The following is a 24,495-nucleotide window of genomic DNA, read 5'->3' as shown; positions in this document are numbered from 1 at the left end:
TACAATGAGAGAGAATGGATCAAACAGAGACAGACTAAAATTAGAGGTGGACACAGAAGCCTGAGGGCACTGAAACTTGATTCCAATTCCTGAAGCCCTCTTTCCTGCCATTTTCTTTTATTCTGTGAGCTCTTCTCTAGCATCTTTTCTCACTGCAGGGACTGAGAAATCCCTTTGGGCTTAAGCCATTTAGAAATGGGTTCTAATATTTGCAACCAAAATTCTAACATATGAGATTATCTAGTCTCACCCATCATTTTACAGATGAGAAAACAGAGATTTACTTGCCCAAGGGAACATATTACAGTTGAATTCACCTTTCTTTGCTCCTCAATCTATTAGTATGCTCCCCCTCAAGAAAAAGTTGAAACTTTGAGAATTTGTAGGGTTCATGTATTTAATAACCCCTGCCACATTCAAATTGGTCCCAAGTAGATTTGTGAATAACTGGGTAAACCCATGTCAGTTCTGACTTGCGAATATACCCTTTCAGAACTTGCTATAGCTTTGTAGCAGTGTGTAGTTGCATTGATTACTGTTCTACAGTAGAAATATTCCTTATAGAACCAAGGCAAAAGAATGCAATTTCCACATTCCCTCCAAGAGTTGTTTGTGGCACCCTGAATAATCGAAGTAGTTGAGTGTAATAGATAAAACAAAAACATTAGGTTAGAACATTTTAGAACTGTCTTAGAAGTCATCAATACCAAAATACTAAATTGACAAGAGTAGCCAGCAATAGTGCACTAAATTCATAATAGTGCAAAGAATATACAGTGAAAACCTATAAAAACCCTGCATGTCCAAATAAACTAGAATATACTTAGATATTACAAAGTACCACAGTAGGTTAGACTATTAGTCCTTTTTCTTCTCCTTGTCACAGCTTCATACACCTTTTCCTTCTGCCCTTTAACTCTGAAGAGCTTCCCACTGTAGGCAGAGTCAGTGCCCCATCTAACACTGGGCTTGCTCAGAACTGCTCTGACAAATGTAAAGTTGGAGGGTCTAAAGATGCTTGCATGGTTTGTCTTGTCTTCTTGCACTCTGTCTAGGTGGGAATCTGCATAACTTAAAATGAAAAATATTTTCCAATTTTCTGAATAGCCAATATTTGCACATGCTGTAAAATTCAAAAGGTACAAAATTATATACAACGAAAAGTCAGCGCCTTCTTAATTCTGATCCTCAACCACCCACTTCCCCTCCCCAGAGGATGCCTATTACGGTTTCCTGTGTTAGCTTCCAGAGAAACTTTTATAGGAAAAGCCCAAACAATATTTTTCATAGAGTTAGAACTGAGGCCAGATAGGAAAAGCCTTCTGAATCAAGCTAGAAAAGTCCTTTCTGAGAAGACTTCAACTCTTTATTTGAGAATATATTATTTGTAATATGAGAGATCAGTTCCCACAGGGAGACCTAAACAGGATTGACTACAGGCCAAAAAAAAAAAAAAAAAAAAAAACAACAAAAAAAAACCTGTCATATAGAAGTATCTCATTTAAAATCCCTACAAATGTACTATTTCCAAAACACACTTATGATTATTTTAGGGTATACCTAAAAAATTAGGTGATTGCTTCTTAGCTTAAAGCAGAGCAGATAAGCACACAGTTGTGATTTCAATTTGTGTTGTCCTTAGATCATTAGTTTCTCTCCTTTTAGAGACAGATCATTTAAGACCAAACACTTGAAGAATACATTAAAGATAAATTTTCATCTATTCATAGACATATACATTTTAATTGGCTTGGCAATAAAATTGAATTTAAAAACTTGAGCTGAAATGGTAACATATCTTTAATTTTAATTTGTATACAGACTGACTGTATTTGATACTTTTATCTGCAGAAATATTTAAATATTTAATTTTCTTCTAAAAGGTTTATTGGAATGAGTAAATCCATTAATCAAATTTAAAAACTTATTTAAAAAACTTTATTTTGCTTTAAAAAAACAATTATTCAATTCATGAAGATTAACCAAAATACAAACCCCATCAAAATTTATTACAATAATCTTTCATAAGATCAGTAGCATTAAAAAAAAGTTAATGAATATTTTAATGTAAAAATCACAATGTAAAAATACAAACTTTAGTTTTAGTGACTAAAATAAAAGCAGATAAATAACCTTCTTCACAGGGAAAAAAATACTTGAGGGAAAAAAACAACGGTATAACATGTGTAAGGCAGGAAATTTAAATATCAGCTTAGTTCCTCATTGCCAACATGGCATTTATATCCCAGATGAGATTTCGTAATTGATCCATAATTTGCTTCAGCTGTTGATTCTTCTGTTTGAGTTTCTGTAGAAACAAAAGAATTTATCAAAAATGTTTCAGGAAATATAGACCATGAAGTTAGAAGATTAAAATGTCGTAAGTTAGGACTGTAATGATCCAGACAGAAATTGAGCTAAATAACCCTATAAGGCAGATGGTCTCAACCCTCTTCTGGCCTTAAATATTCGCTGACAGGGATCCTGAATTCTAAAAATTCAGCCTGCAGAGGTCTATGGCTCCAGGCCCGCCCCAGGCCCTGCTTACTCTTCCACCTCCACCATAAATAAATAAATAAATCAGCTCAACATTTATTTGTTTTAAAACATAAGCATACAGGTTTTCTAAGGGGCAGTATAACCTAATGGTCAAGAGCCCATACTCTAGAGCCAGATCTCTGGATGTCGTTCATATCCTTCACTGTGATTTTTTTTTTCCCCCAGGCTGCAGTGCAGTGGCACAATCTTGGCTCACTGCAACCTCAGCCTCCTGGATTCCAGCAATTCTCCTGCCTCAGCCTCCCAAGTAGCTGGAATTACAAGCGCCCACCACCACGCCCAGCTAGTTTTTTTGTATTTTTAGTAGAGACAAAGTTTTGCCATGTTGGCCAGGCTGGTCTTCTGACTTCAAGTGATCTGCCTGTCTTGGCCTCCCAAAGTGCTGGGATTACAGTCTTGAGCCACCACACCCGGCCAGATCCTTCACTATGAAACTTATAACACTGACCTACTTTTTAAACCTCCCTGTACTTTAGTTTCCACATCAGAAAAATGGAAATAATAATTGAACCTACCTCCTAAGAGTTGTTGTGAGGATTAAATGATCTGATTCATGTCAAGTATTAGAATTGTGCCTGACACATAAGTAAACATTCAACAAATGTTACTGGTAGGCACAAAATGTAAACTGTTGATATAGAAAATAAAATATAATAAAAATACAATGCCTCATGCAATCGGTCTTTCAAAAGTGCGGCAGAAATCACTGTTTGCCTGTAGCATAAATTGCAATCTCCTTCTAATTCTAAAAACTGAAGACAAATGGCAGAGCACCCAAAGCAATCTTTTCTACTGAGATTTGCTGAATGCCTGAAATGTGCACGGCATGTGTCTCTGTCTCTCTATACTTGAATTCTACTTGACTAAGATTTGTAAACTTCTTTTTAAACATTCTTTCTTCAAATCCTATGTCATAAATATCTGCTTAGATAAAACAAGATAGAAATAGAGAACTTCTGGTCAGAGTGTTTACTGGTTATAATAATAATCATTATTATTCAATAACCCCTTGGAAACATTACATTTGGAGATAATATATTTAACTTTAAGACACTATGTTAAACAACCTCCAGATAAATTAGTGTATGCTTATTAAAAAGAGGCCTAAAAATCTTAATTTTGATTTCATTAAAAAGCAAATTAAAATGAAGTTGCTTGTATTGCTTCTATTCAGAGTTAGGGAAGTAACAAGAAATAGGTGGCTAAAAGGAAAGCCCAAGAAACTCTTACTGGAAAATAGAAAATCAATTTACAGAGACTTTAATAATCTTTCATAACTAAATTTAATTCACATTTGAAAAGAGAACTAGCACGATGCAGTCAGAGAAAAACATGACTATACAGTACACAGGGCTTGACTCTAAAGCTCACTCTAACACAGTCTTCAGGAAACAGAAACTGCTGGTATTTTTAGTGAGTCTCCCTTGTACAAGTTTTCGGATGACCTATCTTCTATATTCTGTTATAATGAGTATGTGACAGTCTGCTATTTAAGTGGTTGTATATATCTAACAAAATTGATTCAAATTGCTGGGAAAGATGAAGAATAACCAAGCCTGTAAAGTCTTTTTCATCACAGAGACCAAGAAACCAACACTTCTGCCAGCAATCAAGAGTAGCAGCAAAACAGAGGAATATAAAAGTGCTATATTGGGAGGCTGGCAATCTCAGTCCCAGTTCCAACTTTGCCTCTAACTTGGTGTTTGATCTTAGACAAATTCATTCTCCTCGGTTTTCTCGTTTATGTAATTTGATTATAAAATCTAAGGTCTCTGCCAGTTGTACTTTCTGCATACCCATACGTAAGATGACAATTGGTCATCTGGGTGGTTAAAAAGAGACTTTATAATCAGTATCAACTCAGGGCTTGCAGCTGGCTATCACAATGGTTTCACCATTGAAATAAATGTATAACCTACCAATAAGACTACTTTCAAGAATCCTCATTTGGAAATATACATTCTGGTACTCTTTTTAATTTAAGCCTCATAATTGTTTTTTTAAAAAGAAAGAACTAGAATGTGTAGGGTATTTTCAAGATAATATTCAACACTAGGGAATAGAAAATTTTTAAATAATTAACACATAAGGCTCTTGGGATAGCATTTCTCAAAGATGCCACAAAGTTTTAAATTTAAAAAATTAGCATACAAATAAAATATCCAGAGTCAAAACATGTCATAAAAATGATCAACAGCAAAGCTGACACTTATGCTTATTAGTGGCTAAACTGTAAATAAATTTTCATGACACGATATAGGATTTAATATATATATCTTGCCACTGATTGATTTTAACAGAGGTTGACAGCTGCTATTTTCAAAATCCATCAGCTGTGCCCAATTTCGTACATTAACAGGTGAATGTGTAAGTAGACTAAATACTTAAAAAATGTTTCTGCTAACTCATACCATGTAATTTAATATTCACACAAAAGCTGTGACACTTGACAAAAAATGCTTTACTTTCTAAATGCATGGACTCAATTATGTCAATCTTGTAGTAAATACTACCTACTATCTTTTTCAATTTCATTTTCCCATCAAGAAAATAGCCTTAAGCAAAATAAAACTCATTCTGATGCCCCCAAAGCAAGCTTGTCCAACTGTGGCCCGCAGGCCGCATGTGGCCCCGATCGTCTGTGAGTGTAGCCCAATACAAATTCGTAAGCTTTCTTAAAACATTATGAGATTTTTTTGGGGGGCTTATCAGCTATCATTAACGTTAGTATAGTTTATGTGTGGCCCAAAACAATTCTTACAATGTGGCCCAGGGAAGTCAAAAGATTGGATACCCCTGCACCTAAAAAATGTGGTCTCAAACAAGTATCCATCCTTTACTTGGGTATTCGGCTTAAGGATTCCAGGATATATTAAGAGAAAATGAAAGTATTTAAATAAACCACGAATTTGACTATTAAAACCAGCCATATTGTCTTATGATGATTTACATCAAATACTGACTACAAATCGTGTGCCTCAAAGTTTCATGGCATTAGGATAGTTATTGGTGGTTTTTGCATTGTTAGAAACCAGACAGACCATAAGGACCAAATAGTAAACACACCATCAGTATGCTCTTCTGCACAATTTCAAGTACACAATGATATGATAATGTTTTGAAAATGACTAAGTGAGGGTCAACTGAGGGGTATATAAATTTACTTATTTTATGTAGCTTATTTAGAACAAAAAGAAGATATGCATTGTAATAAAATTCTGAATATTTTTAATTGAATGCAAAGAATATAATTTTATTACAGATTACACAGCTCTATAAAGCAACTTAGTTATTTAATACGACCAAATGCCAATGTATTAAAAATATGGCACAATGCTTTTGTTTCTGTAAATATTCATTAAAACATGAAATGGGAACATGAAACAGGTGCTGCTTTGTTTCCACTGGAGTCTTATGTTCTCCAAGAAGAAACTTGTCCACTCATGTGAAATGAGTATATAGCAGATAACACATCCAGCTGGTTCATGGAAGAAATTCTGGTACTGAGCACAATGCCTGGCAGAGAGCAGGCACACAAGTATTTAAATATTTTCATGTTTGAAGAAAAAATAACAAAAGCCAAATCAAAAAGCTTCTCCCAAAACCTACAAGAATGGAAAAAAAATATGCAAGTAAACAAAAATTATTGGCAATCATTTCAAAACTTTTTTTTGTTTAAATAACTCCTCTTAGTATAAAAAAAGGTATTTAATAATGGCCATTATTAAAAACTATACATTTTTATACTCCATACCATAATAGGTAAGAAGTATTTTCAGTGTTTTAGTGTTACTAGCTAAGATTCTGTGAACTTTAAAAATCTATCACCTACTAACTGCATGAACTAAAAAAAAGCAAACCTATGTTTACATAAGAATATGGATTAACATAATTGACAGAGACAAAAACTTAAGTTTATGAATGTAGTTATTTATAAATAGTTGTCAAATCAATGAACTGTTTATTTTTAATAGCATCTATGTGATTAAATAATCAGATCAGGACATTATCATCTATAGCCAGTTTTCACTATGAGAAACACCCTCAGGTGTATATGCCATTAAGAAAAAAAAAAGATGTATCAGCCGGGTGTAGTGGTTCAGGCCTGTAATCCCAGCACTTTGGGAGGCTGAGGTGGGTGAATCACGATGTCAAGAGTTCAACAGCGCCTGACCAACACGGTGAAATCCCATTACTACTAAAAGCACAAAAAAACTAGCTGGGCATGGTGATGCATGCCTGTAATCCCAGCTACTCAGGAGGCTGAGGCAGGAGAATCGCTTGAACTCAGGAGGCAGAGGTTGCAGTGAGCCAAGATCGTGCCACTGCACTCCAGCCTCGGTGACAGAGAGAGATTTTGTCTCAAAAAAAAAAAAAAAAAATTTTATATATATATATATATATAAATGGATGAGCTCAATATTTTAAAAATTAAACATTTTAATCATATATTTTAATCTTATATTCTAGAATGGAGACACAGAGCTTAAATAAGTGAAGGAAAAGAATGAAATACAATTGTTTGAGGGAAACAATTACATAGGTGGGTCCAGAAGAGAGAGGCTGTAGGGAGCTAAATTCTCATGTGGAGAAAGTCCTTTTATACATCATATCCTTGTATCAATTATGTCCTTTACTTAAAATCCACAAAACTCTATGTCAGTAGCTAGTGTTAACTGTACATAAGATTATTCCATTAACAGAATATGCTACATTTAATTCACATTTATAATTTTTTTAAAGGAATGAATTAAAAACCCCTTTTGGTAAACAACAACAACAAAAAAATACTTGTTTGCTTTTTAGCAGTTAATTATATTCTCTTCTTCCTTTTTTATTTGCGATTTAAATTTAAGTTAACCAAATGTTAGCCCTCTCCTATCTTTTCCCTCTGCCCACCACCTAATCCTTCAGTGCTTTCTCAAAATATAGATAGAAGAATTCATACAAAGAGAGTTATGAGGTCATCAAATGAGTTCTTCCCCATGATACTCAAGAAGGTACTTTCCCTCTAACTTGTCTTTTAAAAAGCAATTCCCACAGAAATAGAGTTTAGCTTTAAACCTGGTTTATTTAAAATACCTAAACTGATTCTTTTCTCTTTGTAACAACCCATCAGTTTGATATCACGTTAACTAAAATATGTTTTATACCGAAGTTAAAAGCACTTAGAACAGATCCAAGTCATTTAATCAAAGGAAGAGATCTCAATGTCAGAAGTAAAAATGGGGAAAAAAATTGAAAACACTTTCATTCCATAAGTATACACAAACTTTCAGAAATTTTGTGTATCTATTGAGTGTGTGGCAGGAGAGGAATAAAAAAAGCTATAAACTGATGCAAGGAAAAGTGATTAGAAAGGACACAACAGCAGATGCAAGGTAAATTTTAAGATGAAAAGTAAAGAGGGAGTGGTCAGTGACTCAGAGAAGGCCTGGGCATGCAAGAGGGATGCCACTGAGAATAGGCCTGATCCACCATGGAGAACCACAGACAGAGACCATCTCAGAGGCACTAGCTGAGCCCTGGGGATGAAAACTAGAGGAATGGTTAAAAGATTGACTATCTAGTCGTTTAAAGAAAAAGTCTGCCAAACCCTACACTAGATTATGGAATGCCTTCAAATTTCTGAGGAAACGTAACTTACAACATAGAATTTTATAGCCAGCCAAACTATGAACTGGACAAATACGTAAGGACTCAAAATTTAAGTGTCTGCATTCCTTCTAAAGAAGTCACTGATGTATGCACATTACCAGCAAGGAAGAAAACCAAGAAAGAGGAACACATGAGCTGAAGAAATAGTGAAACCAACAGAAGAGGTGAAGGAAAGTCCCAGAGCTAAAAAGCAGGCCTAGCCAGCATTTCATCCAGACCTATAAGACCAAAGAAAACTTGGGAGGGTGGGATGAGAACCACGAACCTGTCTAATGATTCTGACTCTGTGGAAAATTAGAAAATAGTACTGAGATGCTATCATAGATGCACAAAAAACTAACTAAAATTTTAGAAAATTAAAGAGGTAATTAACTTCAGAAAAACAAAAAATTATTCAACCAAGGAAATATGACCCTAGTTTACTATGTGGTTTAGCAATAAACAATACTTATAAAGCCATAATTATATGACACAGATTATTTACTGAACCCCAAATATGATATAACTGCACTGAAAGGTTTGAGGGAAACAATTATGTAGGTGGGTCCACGAGAGAGAGGCTGTAGAGAGCTAAATCCTCACGTGGAGAAAGAAGTCCTTGTATACATCATATCCTTGTTTCAATTATATCCTTTACTTAAAATCCACAAAACTCTATATGTCAGTAGCTAGTAAGAATTTTTTTGGTTACATGCTGCCAAAGAATTACCATATTTTGATTATAAACGAGAACTTTTAAAAGTCAAAGACACGTTATTTCTAAGTTATCAAATTGGGAAAAAAGAGAAACTTCATGAAAATTGAAGAGAAATGTAAATTTAGAAAAAGTATCTTTCTGAATTTATACAACTTTATTTTTTACAAAATATTATAAAATCCTCTATGGTACAGAACAAACTATATTTACATTAGTTACACATGTGGTACTCTGAAACCAAAGTTATTATTATAATGGTGTTTTATTTATATACATATTTAATTATATTTTATTAAAAAAACCGTATTAGAGAAAAATAAGCAGAACACATTTATTGAGGTAATACATATTTTATCAACAGAAACATATAACACGTCTTAATAAATGTATGTCTCATATATCTAGACTACCAAATACCAGTTATTTTTCAAGATCTAAACTAAAAGTCCCCAATCTCTTCCTCACCCTCTACCAATTTTTTACTGTGAGTTTTTTATTATGATTGTCATTCATTACAATCAGATTTTTTGGAAATAGTTTTCTAAATATGTATTTCACCTTCTAAAAAAGTTGCAAAATTTTATTTCATAAAACCTATCCATCTTTTTCCTTTCTTCCGAGTTTTAAAATACTTAAAAAATTATCCAATATTTTGTTTTGCAGGTCTTATTTTCAACTCTGAAATTCATTTTGATATATGGTGTAATGTAAAAAGCTAGCTTAATGTCGCCCCCAAAGTTTCTATTTCTAAAGACTAATTTTTCACACAAGCCCTCTTCTGTCATATTAAATTCTCATGTACAATGAGAAGGCTGTTTTTCTGGCTAGATTATTTTACTAATCTGCCTATTCTTGTGCCAGTATTACACACCTAATTACCATTTGTATAATATGCTTCATAATACAGTTTAATTTTTGAAGCTAAGAATTCTGCTTTATTAGTCATACTTATCAACATTTTCTTTGATATTTTTGTATACTTTCAAGAAAAAAATCCCATTTGGGTTTTATCTGGATCTGTTTATTGATTGGTATTGCACTACAATCCTATTATTTTTGCATGCTTTCTTATTAGGATTTGGATTGTTACTGTATTAAAACTGTGAGGTAATCAAGACTGGTGTTTTTATAATATGTATTGCTCATCCAAGAACTTTGTATGTTCTTTTAATCATTCAAAGCTTCCTTTATGTATCTTAATAAGTTTATTCACACACATGATTGACATAATTCCTATCTACTAAATATTGATTGTTATAAGAGTCAATAGAATCTTATAATCTAACAGGTTTACAGCATTAGAAGAGCATGGTATCAGTCTTGTCTTAGACCCTTTTATGGAACTCTTATAGACTAGTTGTTCATCAGTTGAGTTTCTTTGATCATTCTAACAAGCTCATACATAGTAACTCCTGTTTCCTAACTGTCATTTATCTACTGTCTTTTCATACTGGCTATAACTTCTAAAATAATATTAAACATAGTGGTATAAAGCATCTTATTTCATGCTTGTTTTTAATAAGGATACTTCTATATTTCACCTTATGAAAAATGTTGGCTATTTATCTAAAAGAAAAAGATAAAAAAAAACAAAAAAAAAACACTGTCTTGCTACTAGTTTTAAGTGTCCTTTGAATCAGCAACAGTATTGAATTTTATCTGATGTCTTTTTGACATATGAGAAAATCTTTTTCCAAGGTAGTCTACTGACATCATGTATTATACATACAAATTGAACTATAAAATCTTCATGTACCTCAGAAGACTCTTTGGCTGTGGTGGATTATTAATACACTGGTGAGTTCTATTAATTAGAATTAAGAATTTCAGGAAGGGGCAATCTATATTTGTCTGTGAAAGAGTGAAGCTGATAGTTGTATTCACTGTGCTATCTCCCGTAGATTTTGCTAAGCTGGGGCCACATTTCCACCACAGAATAAACAGACACCTTTCCCTATTTCCCTCTGTTTCACAAGAACTATTTGAACATTATCTTCCGAACTTCTGAAAGTATTCAGCAATATATACATTCCAGTTAGAAGATTTTGGTGGGGTTGGAGTAGAATAATGCTGGGATAGTTCTCTAAATTTTTTATTCAGGTATTGAGACATTCACATTTCATATTTGTAAATTTTTATCATTTGCTGCTCCAAATATGCTATAAGCTAGAAAGATAGAAATCTGCCCAGAAAAGAAAAAAGTAAATGGATTGTGACTAAGTATCTAAGGAGCTCTTCTAAGAGCTTTATTGAATGAATTTTGCAATTTCTCTTCTGACTATTCAGACAGCATTTCTGCTTACCTTTCAGTTCTTGGCTGTATTCTAAATAGGTTAAGTTTGCTGCAGAAACGACTTCATGTAATTTGATAATTCAAATTATGTTTTGGAGTTACATCAGACTCCCTAGTAATTTTTATCAATAACTCTAAAACGTAAAATGTAAAAACTAACAACTCACTTTATTTACTTCAGCAATTTCTCGCCTTTCTTCACTAGCAAAACGAGGTGGGCCAGCCCGATCATCATTCTTTGAGCCATCTTCTTCCACATATGGAATAAGTTGCTGGGAATGATTAACAAAAATTAAAAGTCAAAAATATAATTCAAGTTTTCTAATCACTGGTATAGAGAATATATCAGATTAAAGTCAATTTTTATAGTTTTATTTGTATAAAAATAAATTTCAATTCAGGTGATAGCCTGAAATAAGAGCTTTAATAGTTGACCATTTCAATGCATTCTACACAATACCCTTTCAGGTTTCTTTTGCAAAACAGCCTTTATAACATTGGTTGTCATGTATAACTAAACAATACCTCCAGCAGGAAAATGGGAGAAGTAACAAAAAATACAATAAAATAAAATTAAAATTAAAAAAAACCCTATTCAATTAGCAAATAATTAATTATGAAACACTATAAAACTAATGCCAAACAAGATGTGATTCTTGCCCCTAAGAGATTTGTAGTCTATTGAGATAGATAAAACAGGCTTTCCTTCATCTTTAATAAAAAGAAAATAACTTCACGGATCTGTATTATATAAATGTCATTAACTTGCAAACTAAAACTTCAGAGTCTATGCAAACTTCTAGATGTCTTAAGTTTTTTCAGTTGTGAGAACTTTTTTTTCGTAGGAGAAACAAATTTATATAGCAATGAAACTTCTAGCAGAATCATAATTAAGTATGCACAGTTAGTGATGGAATCTACCTCATAAGTGTGACAGACTTCAGGAATCACCTAGCCTCTACTATTGTGTATTACCAATGCAGGAATAGGCCAAAGGTAAATGACTGGCAAAACTAAGATTCACCTGATAAAACTTCTTAAAATTCTTGGGATATATATAAACTCACCCATGTCTACATTCTCCTTTTCTGTTTTCTCTCTCTCAATGCAGAGCTGTCCTTCCTCCTGAAGACGATTAGTCTCTATCCCTGTGGCCTGATTGCCCTCCTGTCTTCATTATTTATACACCCTTCTCCCAACCTCTCCCTACAGCTTTCTTGCTTTATTATTCTAACATGTTCCTGTCTCTTCTATTTGGGGAGAAGCTCCTCTTCCCCCTGCAAACCTTCGATTCCATCTCTCCTTCCATCTACTGCTTTCCTCTCTTATTTTTTTCAAAGCTTCTTGAAAGACTGATACCCACTTGCTGGCTCCAGCTTCTTATTTCCTGTTTAATCTTCACCCGACTGCGATCAGACTTCGTGCTGCTACCATTTCACTGAAGCTCTACTCAAATATCCTAACAATTTTCATCTAGCAAAATCTACTGGACAGTTTTCATTCCTGATTTTCCTTGACTTTTCTGCAGCATCTGACAATGCAGGCCACATTTCTGATCTTTCTCTCACATCTCTGACCCCTTCTTTTTAGGCATTTTTGCAGTTTAATTTTTCTCTGGTCATCTTTTACCAGCTTCCTTTGGTGACACAGAAATAATCTGTCAACAGGAAAGGGTCACTTATAGAAATGTATGCCTAATTAACTAAATAGGTGGGACCCAAGATGAAATTTAGAGAGTACATTTTTTAAAATACAGTGATTCCACTGGGCCAAATATAAAATCTAAATTAATAATAATAAAAATAATATTTTATGAAAACCACCTTAAAAGTATATGATACTATTAAAATTCCTACTAAAAATATCCCTGACTTAATTAAAAGGAGGCACTGACAGCAATAAAAATTGCTACAGAAAACCATTTCTTCCTAACAACAAAAATTACTATAAGCCTGTCAAAGTCTACAAGAAATTATTAATGTAAAAATATAGTAGTATTTTATGCATATATATCACATTTTCATCTTCTGTGGTCAAAAGTAAAACCAATAAAATTCAAAACCTGGAAATGTTGCTAAAACAAGAGAGAGAGGAAAAAGAGTAACAACTGTCTTGACACTAATTCACACCTTATATTCATCCTCCCTCTATCACAAAAAATTACCTCGACTGGAATGGGATCCATCCCACCACAGTTTTCATTGCATTTGTCATATACCAATCTCAGCTTCCTGAAGAGAACTGAAAGTTGGCGAAGATTATCCTGTAGCTTTGTTAACCGGTCTTGATATGTTCCAGTGTGGTAAGTGACACCATTTGGCAGCTTATCAGGAAAAACAAAGAATAAAAATATAAAGTAATGAAAAAAAAAATCAAGATTTTCTATAAGTAAAGCCAACAAACAGAAACAATTTTTAGGCAATGCATAGACGTAAGCTGTCCCTCACAACTGATCAAGTTCAATTTTAAGAATGTAAGAGTAATGCATGCCCATTTATTAACAACTTGGCATACTCTTTCACTGCTATAAAACAGACCTAGAAAAACTTTGTGATAAACCCTGACTTGAAATACTTTTTCCCCTTTAATTTTTGAAGTGTAACTTTAAAAAGAGTGTACAGTTTTAATGTTACTATTATATAAATGCAGCATGCTGCTGACCTCAACCAAGAAGTTAAAAACAAAGTACAGTTAAAAACACACACAAAAAAGTGAATCTTACGATATTCTAGTGGAAGAAAATGAAGAACATATGGCGGGTATTGCAAAAATATTCTCAAAATACCTTAACTCTGATAAGATAATTAAGATGCTTAAAGCACACATTAAAATATAAACCTATCATTTAAAATTTTACTTAAAAAAATCAATAGCAGGAGATATGGGTGCCACCTATACTTGAACACCATTAATAAATTATTAAAAGTAACTGCTATGATCATAACTCTGTCTTAGATATTGATATATTTTTAATTCAGGAATTTTATCAAGAGAAGAAAAGCATATATTGAAATAATAAAAAAAGACAGGTAAACAAAAATGGACTATTTATTTAGAATTTATAACTAAATATGTACTTGTGCATTGCTGAAACTCATAAACAAAATCTTTCTCTGTACAGCCGTAGAATATTTTATTCCCACAATTTGATCTGTGGCATCACCCTAATACTTGAATCAATAATATTTATAGAGTACCACATTTTCTAGTATTCAGGCATTTTAATTGTAGGAATTCACACGTATACCTATTTGGGGATTTGAATCAGGTGATTTAAAAACAAAGGAACTATCTACTATCTAATAGCTAGGCAATCAGTCCAGTCTTTCTAAGCCTCAGTTTGTACTTTTTTTCTTTTTTAAACACATGAGGTAGGAATGCCAAAAAAAAAAAAAGAAAACCATGATACAATGTTTGGAGTGAAAAGAAAACAGGACATATAATGATTACAACCAGAAACATGAAAAAAGACTGGAAAGCCCTATATGTAGTTGATAAAAGATGTGTAAGATAAATAGGGTTGAATAATTTATTTTCTTCTTTTCTCATACTTCTAAATTTCCTGTAATGTTATGGTTTATGAGTTAAGGAGATGGATCTCCTCAAATTATTTGAGGTGTGATATTATTAGGATTTTCAGAAATTCTCAAGCATTAAAACACTCTACAATGTCTCAAAGAAATGTGATAAAATATCAAAGGCTGAAATAGTCAAAACATTTTAAAGGAGAAAGGCATTAAGGTTTCATTTCTCAGTACAAGGTAAGCTTTCTCCTCATGAACTTTCAGTTTATGAAATTCCACAGACACTAACTAGAAATTCAGAGAAAAGTTTAAGTGGATCCTTGCTTTCTTGTTTAGGTGACAAAAAGGAGCGTGATGATTATGTCTTGCCTAGAACAGCACTCTGTATCTTTATTATGGCATTATGAGGTTTAATACTTTGCCCATATTTTCTACTTAGTAAAGACTGGAACTTAAGTTTATATTACCATATTTAGCATAGTACACACACACAGAAGGCTTTAAAGTACAGTGTGAATTATTTTACTTTAGTGAGTTATTTTACCCATAAATCTATAGTCAAAATTTATTAAGATGTATTATATAAAAGAACTCTTAATAAATACTGTCATAAAGAAAACAAAAATCCTTTTGAAATGCAAAGAATCACGCTTCCCAAATTTGCTGACTTAGAAAGATATTCGATGTTAAATCTAATATCCAAACTTACCAACGTAATTTACTAAATTATTAAAAAAAAAAAATACCACGCACCTTTCATGTGTCAGCACTGTTCTAGAAGCTGGGATACAGCAGTAAACATGAGACAGACAAGGTTCCCATAGCACAGAGTATACGCAGTAAAAATGTCTAAGATCCCTTGGTATATACCATGGTGTAGCTGTTCAGCTGAAAAGCTCATCAATAACCATCTCACTCATGAGTGTGGATGAAAACCCATAAATACATGATCCATATCCATAGACACTAAGAAGGCATTCAACTAAATTCAACATCCATTTTAAAAATCAATATAAAACTCAATAAAAAATCCTCAATGTGTGATAACATACATTTATTTCAGTTAAAAAGTCAGCACCACGATTAACGTGGAATCATTAGAAGCATTCCAACTAAGGTCAGAAACAGAAAAGGATGTCTACTAAGACCCTAATTCCATAAGTGAACACTGTTCTGGAAGCACTAGCCAATGCAATTAGAGAAGAAAGAGAAAAAAAATGTTGAAACATTAAAAAGAAAGCATCATAATCTATCTACAAATAATATGATAAAGTGCTACTAAAAATAAAAGAATTCCATAAGGAAGTAAAAGAGAAAGCAATAGCTCTGCTTTCATCTATAACACAAACAAAAACATGGGAAAAGAAGACCCCATTTACAATGGCAACAGAAAAGATAAAATATCTAGAAGAAAACTTTTAAAATCTCAAGATAAAAATGAAAACTTAAGATACCTTATAGGAAAACAGAAAAAGAATATTCCATGTTTTTGGTTAGTAAGAGTCAACATCATAGCGATGTCAAGTCTTTCTAGGCTGAATGATCCTAATAAACATACTAACAGGCTTTTTCTTAGAATAAGCTGATTCTAAAATACATGTGAAAAAATAAGCAAGAATAGCCAGGGAAATTCTGAAAAAATAAGTGTAAACACATTATACATCCTGACAAATTATAAGAATGTTTTGCATTAATACATAAAAGATAGGCAGCTACGTGGAATAGAACATCCAGAAACAAATTCACTTATATAAAAGCTACCTGAAATCACTGGAAGAAGCAAGTGAATTATTCAGTGAACCCTTTGAAAAAGTTAGGGCTAGGCCCAGACCTTACATTTTATAGGATAAATTCCATAAGGATCAGAGTTTTAAATGTAAAGACTGAAATTTTAAAAATTATAGAATTCTAATTTGAGTGGGGAAGACCTTTCTAACTAGGCATAAAGCCTAGAAGTTCTAAAAGACTAATACATTCAACTTCTTTAAAAAAAAAAAAAAATGCATGGCAAAACTACCATTAGCAGAGCCAAAAGGTGAAAGACTGGGGAAAAAAATAACTGCAAGTTGCATCACACAGAGCAGATTTCTCTAGTATGTAAATAGCTAAATCCTACAATTATGATAGGTAAAAAAGACAAACAAATGGGTAAACAATAAGTGAACAAGCATTTAGCAGGAAAAAAATATAAATGATTCAAATATTTTAAGGGATGTTCAAACTCAGTCAAACTAGGAGAAATGTAAAGTAGAATTTTCACCTATTGAGTGATCAAAGATCCAAAAAAGATATAACTCACTGTGCTAGTCTTAGGCCATAGCATAAATTAGTACAATCTCTGTGGAGGACAATTCATCGAAATGTGTCTAATTACAAAAGCACATAGCTATTTCTAAAAACGTATCCTACAGGTATACGTGCAAATTTGTGTAGGAGGTTATTTGCTGCAGTCTAACAGGGAAAGATGAAAAACAGCCAAATGCCCTCACTAGAGAACTGGTTTAACAAATTACTGTATTTCCACACAGTGTGAACTATACACTATAAAAAGGAAAAGGGAGTATTTGCTGTATGGATATGAATAAATTCCAGAATATAAACTGAAAAAAGCAAGATACAAAATGGTTATGTATAATATGCTATTATCTGTGCAAAAAAGGGAAAAATGAAACAATATACATAAACATTTGCTTAACATGCAGAGAATATCTGGAAAGACACAAAAATAGGAAGAATCACTCACAGTCACTGCCTGTGGAGAGGAGTTAGGTACATAGTATAAGAGATAGGAATGGGAGGGAAAATGTTCATTGCACTGTCCTTTTCTATTCCTGAGTTCTGAATGTACTATGTATTTTAAAAATTAAAGATTCAAAGAATAACAAACAAAACAAAAGCAATGGTATCTTCCACAAGGACTCTTAATCTGAGATTTAAGGATACTTGGGGAGTATCCCTAAATCTTCCTTTAACCCCTGAAATTTTCAAAATGCATGTGTATGTGTATTTTTCTCTGAAGAGAGTTCACAGTTTTCATCAGACTCTCAAGTGGCTAATGGACATCTAGTGTATGGTGTATACCAGGAACCACTTCTTTAAAACAAACGCTTAGAAAAATTCTTAGCAGTCTGTATTCACAGCAGTTTACTCTCATAGATCAATAATACAGAGCATTATTTAAAAATGTGAATGCTAAAAATGGATTAACAAATCACTAGGTTATATGTAGTTAAGAATATCCTGTTTCTATCACCTCTTCTAGTTTTCTGGAAATGAAGGAGCCCATTGTTATCTTTTCAGCCAATTATGACAGGCCCCAAAGGGTCTTAGATGAGTGACTACAGATTTCTCAAAATGAAAAGCACACATATAATTATCATAGTCCCTCAAAAGCTGGCTTTGGGCCCCAGACCCTACAGCCGCCGAAATGTTGAAGCTTAAGAAGAAACGTATTGCTATTTATGAACTCCTTTTCTTTGAGGCAGAGTCTCGCTCTGTCGCCCAGGCTGGAGTGCAGTGGCGCCATCTCCGCCTCCCGGGTTCAAGCAATTCTCCTGCCCCAGCCTCCTGAGTAGCTGGGATTACAGGCGCGAGCCTCCACGCCCAGATAATTTTTGTATTTTTAGTAGAGATGGGGTTTCACCTTGTTGGCTAGGCTGGTCTCGAATTCCTGACCTCGTGATCCGCCCACTTTGGCCTCCCAAAGTGCTAGGCTTACATGCGTGAGCCACTGCGCCCAGCCTATGAACTCGTTTTTAAGGAGGGAGTCATGGTGGCCAAGAAGGATTCCACATGCCTAAGCACCCGGAGCTGGCAGACAAGAATGTGTCCAACCTTCATGTCATGAAGGCCCTGCAGCCTCTCAAGTCCTGAGGCTACGTGAAGGAACAGTTTGCCTGGAGACATTTCTACTGGTACCTTACCAATGAGGGAATCCAGTATCTCCGTGATTACCTTCATCTGCCCCGGGAGATTGCTCCTGCCACCCTGTGCCGCAGCCGTCCAGAGACTGGCAGGCCTCAGCCTAAAGGTCTGCAGGGTGAGCGACCTGCAAACTCACAAGAGGGGACGCCGACAGACGTACCTACAGATGGAGTGCCCATGTCCCCTTGTGCCGGCAAGAAAGCAGAGGCTGGGGCTGGGTCAGTAACCGAATTCCAGTTGAGAGGCGGATTTGGTCGTGGACGTGGTCAGCCACCTCAGTAAAATTGGAGAGAATTATTTTGCATTGAATAAACTTACAGACAAAAAAACTGAAAAAAAAAAAAAAAAGTTGGCTTTGAATGCAGGTCCACATGTAATCTATTGATAAAATACTTTTTTTGAAAAAGCTTAGTTCTTTCTGTGTAAACATGAACCTGTATTATATCTTTTAATAATGCACATTGACAGCAAGTTAGTATTAAAAAGAGGTTACTAGGAAGAGCTATTAGTCATGTGTGATGTTGGGTAATTTATTTTTTCCTCTCGTTAAGCCTCAGTTTCCTTCACTGTAAAATAGGGATAAAAATACTCCTTAAAACTGCTCCTATAACAGTGTACCTGACCAAGGAAAGTACTTCATAAGTGTTAGGTATTACTCAGTGCTTTGCATATAACAGGACAAAAATTTTTTAAAATATGCTAAATTCTGAGACGTTATTTAATCCGCACCTTATTCATTCTAGATATGAATCTATTCATTTTTTTAAATCATTGCCAAACAATGTCATAATTTCTCCTGGATTTCCTTTGTACTATATTTCACATAGTCTTAAAAAAACTGAATTACTCTTATAATCAGGAGGAAAAAAAAAATCTTGACCAGTTAAAAAAAAAAAAAAAGCAATAAAACACATTTTTGGACAACCACAGAAATAAGAGCTGTAAGATTTTGAAAACTTGGTTTCAAATTTACCCTACCACTGACTAGGTTTGGGCAAGTCACTTTACTTCTCCGAAGTACAGAATCTTCATCTTAAAACAAGAATAATATCTACTACTTGTAGTGGGTAACATAAACAAGCATTAAAAATGGGTCAGCAAAATGGTGCTGGAACAATTGGATATCCAAATGCAAAACAATGAACTTGGATCCGTATCTGCCACTATGTATATATATTTAAAAACTGACAAAACTAAATATAGGTTGTAGACCTAAACATAAAACCTGAAACTACAAAACTTCTCGAAGAAAACAGAAACCCTTTGTCACCCTGGGTTAGGCAAAGATTTCTTAGGTATGACACCAAAAGCAAAATCTATAAAAGAATATATCAGTAAGCTGGATTTCATCAAAATTAAAAATGTCTGTTCTTCAAAAGATAATATTAAGAGAATAAAAAGGCAAGATAGACTGGGAGAAGTATTTGGAAAGCATCAAGACACAACAGGTGTTGATGAGGAGGAGGAGAAACGAGAACCGTTAAACAGCAATGTTTACATTCCCACTAGCAATAATTGGGAGGTAAAATGGCTCAGGCCACTTTGGAAAAGTTTCTGAAAGTATTAAACAGACATGTCTTGCATGATCCAGCAATTCCACTCCTGAATCTGTCCAAGAGAAATTACACACATGTTCACACAAAAATTTGTCAGCAGAAGTTCATAGCATTATTTGTAACAGCCAAAAAGTGGAAACAACCCAAATGTCCATCAACAGAAGAAAAGGTACACAAATGGTGATATACTGATACAATGGAACGTTACTCAGCAATAAAAAGGAAATTATTGATGCATGCTTAGTGAAGGATCTCGGACAAAAAAAGCCCACATATTGTAGACTCCATTTATATAAAACTCTAGCAAATGCAAATTAATTTATGATTACAGAAAGCAGATCAATGGTTGCTTAGCGATGGAAAGTGGGAAGCAAAGATGTCAGAGGGGTATGAAGAAACTTTCTGGGGTGATGTGTATGTTCACTATTTTGACTGTGGTGATAATTTCACAAGTATACACAGTACAGTACACATATATGTCAAAACTTTAGGTGAGTGTAGTTTACTGTATATTAACTATGCCAAAAAAAACAGGAGGACTGTTTTTTAAAATATAATGTAAATTCTTCAACTCCTTGGACCTCCCCAGAAGAAATGCTGGAAAAAACATTTAAAGCAACCTAAAGAGGGAAGTGGAGTGCGACCCCATCTTTACCTTGAAAGGTGCAAGAGTTTACATGGTAACTAAAGAGCTCGATTGAATCTAAAAAAAAATGGGCTTCAATTATGCAGAAATCTGGTCTGGAAAAACATCACCTCTACAGCTCCGACTTTTGGGGACACTCTTGAGTGCGAATGGGGGTGACCCTACACCTAAGGTTTGCCCAGGGCAGCCCAGTTGACATCCACGGGTAACGAGGAAACCAGCGCCCCTTTCCCTCCCAGCTGCATCTCGCTGGCCCTGCGCGCCCGCCTTCCTACCTGCATGTTCCTCAGGAGCTGGAAGATCTCCATGGTGCGGTACACGATGTCCTGCACCGTCTCCTGCCCGATGCGGCACAGCGACGCCGTGTTGACCTCCCGGGCGGCCTGCTGGGCCTGGGGCCCGGCGAAGGGCCCGGGCGCCATCCCCGACGCGGCCAACGGAGGGGTGGACATGGCGCGGCTGCAGCTTCAGGCCCGTCAGGGGTCCGCCCGGAATTGGGAGGCTGTGGGGCCTCAGCGTTGGAACCAGCTTGAGAGACCCCCCGCGGCCCGATTTCAAAACCGCGGCCGCGACTTCCGCCCACCGTGACGCAACACGTCATAAAACGTCATGGACACCGCCCACTCGGCGAACTGTCTCCGAGCGGAGCCGGGCGGGATTGGATTGGACGCTGGGCGGGAAAGGACGGACGGGTTAAGTAGCCAATCACCAATTGCGATCCAGCCAGAGGGGAGCCGCTCCTGGGGAGCAGAGGGTGAGTTTCCAGAGTTCGTTTCCCAGTCTTGGCCCAGCGTTAGAACCTTGTGTGTTTAATTCCTTGTGGAGCGTTTTCTCTTAACAAGCCTGAGGTTTGTAGTATTACAGCTAAGAGACAGGTTAAAGTACTTGTTCAGTCGCATACAGGTGTAACTGGCAACCTGCGGTTCGAATTTAGAAAGCAAGATTCCTAAGCTTGTACGCTTCTCTGTGACATGATACGGACTCCCCGATTGCTCTTGGTCCCTGCTCAGATGTTTTACTCTCTTGAGTTTTCCCAATCTCTCTAAGCAAAAAAATGATCAACGCACACTTCTTTCTGACTCTGGCACTTTTTTTTGAGACGGAGTCTCGCTTTGTCGCCCAGGCTGGAGTGCAGTGGCGGGATCTCGGCCCACTGCAAGGTCCGCCTCCCGGGTTCCCGCCATTCTCCTGCCTCAGCCTCCCGAGTAGCTGGGACTACAGGCGCCCGCCACCACGCTCGGCTAATTTTTTGTATTTTCAGTAGAGACAGGGTTTCACGGTGTTAGCCAGGATGGTCTCTATCTCCTGACCTCGTGATCCGCCCGTCTCGGCCTCCCAAAGTGCTGGGATTACAGGCGTGAACCACCGCGCCTGGCCTACTGTCTGATATTTTATATAGCTTTCAGTTGGCTTACTTTCAGACTTTATCTTACCCTGTCTACACACACACTGCAAACTCCATGAAAACAGACGATTTTATTCACTTACTGTATTCCTAACACCTAGTGATTGGCACAAGTATCAATAAATACTTATTGAATGATTGTTGAGTGACATGATAAATGCAAGAAAAATTAAAATGTCTCTCACCTCTTACTGTTCATTTCCAAAGTGGGGAGAAGTGAAGAATGTAAAATTGGTGATAGGCACAAATGTTGCATTGTTTAGAAGTATCTGAATGCTCCATTATACGGATTTTCCAGGAAATGGTTACTAAATACGTCATAGGAACCATGTTAGAATTAAACATAGTAATTCGCAGGTCTTCAGTGAGTAATTACCATTTGACAAATATTGGCTGAGCACCTACTATCTGCTGGGGGCTAGGAATGAAGATAGAGTACTGAACAAATCAGGCAAAAGCTGTGCAGCGTGTTTGTCATGGAGACAAACAAAACACTATTGTGATGAGTGTCTCGAAACAAAAGTTCCTGATACCAGGGTGCTAACAATTTAGGAGATTGAGAACCACCTGAAGGGAGCAGTGTGGAACCTGAAGGTAGATAGGGAAGGGAGTAACGAATGATAAGAGTCTTTTCTACGAGGATGAGGAAGGCCAGTGCCAACACCTGAAGTGAAGAGGCCTCCTAATGCTTTCCAGGATCTGGAAGAAGTTCAGTGTGAGGACAAGTGTTAGGAAAAAAGGCTGAAGGCAGACGCAACCTTGAAGGATCTTCTAACCCATGTCAAGCAGTTGAGAATTTATAGAGTGAAACAGCAAGCCATTGAATAGTTTCAAGGTGAGAGGAATAATTTGAAATACTCATTTTAGAAGACTTATTCTGTTTGCTAAATGGGGAATAGATGGTGGGTTTCTATTGTCTTCTTTTTCAAAGGGGAATGATGATGATGATCATGACCCGTGTAGAGAAAGGAGACGGAGGGTAACTCTGAATAAATATTTAGTAAGTAGAATCTAGAGAACTTCGTTGTGACTAGATTAGGAGCATGAAGGAGAGGAAAGAATTAAGGATGGCACGTATTTCTGCTTTCATGTGAAGCTTCAAGTGAAGTTTATGTCATTTACCAAGAGAGGATACACTGACGTTTCAGAGAAATTATGCCGTATGTTAATTTCCTATTGCACATGTAACAAATTACCACAAACTTTGTGGCTTAAAACAACACACCTTTTATTATTTTACAGCTTTTTAGCTCAGAAGTCTGAAATGGTTATCGCTGAACTAAGCTCAAGGTGTTGTCAGGGCTGTGTTCCTTTCTGGAGGCTCTCAGAAGAAATCTGTTTCCTTGTCTTTTCCAGTTTTTAGAAGGGTGTCCCAATTCCTTGGCTCATGACCACTTCCACCAACTTCAAAAACCAGCTTTCATCCTTTTCAAAGCCAGAATTGGCTAGTTAAGTATGCCATATCACTGGTTCTGAGTCCTCTGCCTCTCTCTTTTTCATTTAAGTATCCTTTAGATTACATCGGGTCAAACTAGATAATCCAGGATATCTCTTTATTTTAAGGTCAGCTGTTTTGCAACTTCAGTTCCATCTGCTACCCCTTAATCCCCCCTTGCCATGTAACATGACATACAGATTCTGGGAATTAGGATGTGGACGTCTTTGGGGAGTAACTAAAATCTGCCTACCACATGCCTCCAATTCAAACTGTCCCTCAATTCAGACTCACATACCGAAAAACCTGACATCTTGACTTGGATGGCTATTTGGCATCTAAAACTTATGTCTAAAAAAACCTGACTCTTGATCCCTCCCAACCTTCTTCTACCACACTTTTTTCCATGTCATTATCTGCATTGTCTGCACCACCATGCATTTAGTTGCCCATCCTGGCTTCTCTCTTTCCCACCCTACTTCCAAGTCATCAGAAAATAGAATGAACTCTAACTTTCAAATATATACTGTGTGTGACCAATTACTTCACCTCTTTCACCTAGTCCAAGCTGTCTTCTTCTCTTATTTGGAATGTTGGATAACAGTCAAGAGTCTCCTAATTGGACTCCTTCCTGCTACACTTGCCCCATCCAGTCCACTCTCATTACAGCACCCACAGGCAAACTTACAAGCTAAGTCAGGTTGTGATTCTCCCCTGCTGACCAGTCCTCTCATCGTACTTAGAATAAAATCCAAAGCTGCATGACCTGCACATCTCCACATGTGCTGGCCTAGGCTG

The 24,495-nt window shown here is 35.7% G+C and overlaps 1 protein-coding gene and 1 long non-coding RNA gene across 5 annotated transcripts in view; one reads left to right on the top strand and one right to left on the bottom strand.

The window, feature by feature from the left end:
- The window catches only part of LOC119624872 (uncharacterized), a 592,746-nt gene that overhangs the window by 175,984 nt on the left and 392,267 nt on the right, over positions 1-24,495 (top strand). The gene's annotated exons all lie outside the window — the stretch shown is intronic.
- Positions 1,916-21,462, bottom strand: MED30 (mediator complex subunit 30). Its single transcript, XM_008001416.3, has 4 exons — positions 21,133-21,462; positions 13,372-13,530; positions 11,375-11,479; positions 1,916-2,308 (listed from the first exon to the last, which is right to left on the bottom strand). Exons 1-4 carry the CDS (start codon positions 21,307-21,309, stop codon positions 2,213-2,215), a joined length of 537 nt encoding a protein of 178 aa, XP_007999607.1. The 5' UTR covers positions 21,310-21,462; the 3' UTR covers positions 1,916-2,212.

This window comes from Chlorocebus sabaeus, chromosome 8, assembly GCF_047675955.1.
Source record: "Chlorocebus sabaeus isolate Y175 chromosome 8, mChlSab1.0.hap1, whole genome shotgun sequence".
Taxonomy (NCBI): domain Eukaryota; kingdom Metazoa; phylum Chordata; class Mammalia; order Primates; family Cercopithecidae; genus Chlorocebus; species Chlorocebus sabaeus.
This window is presented reverse-complemented; position numbering and strand designations above follow the sequence as displayed.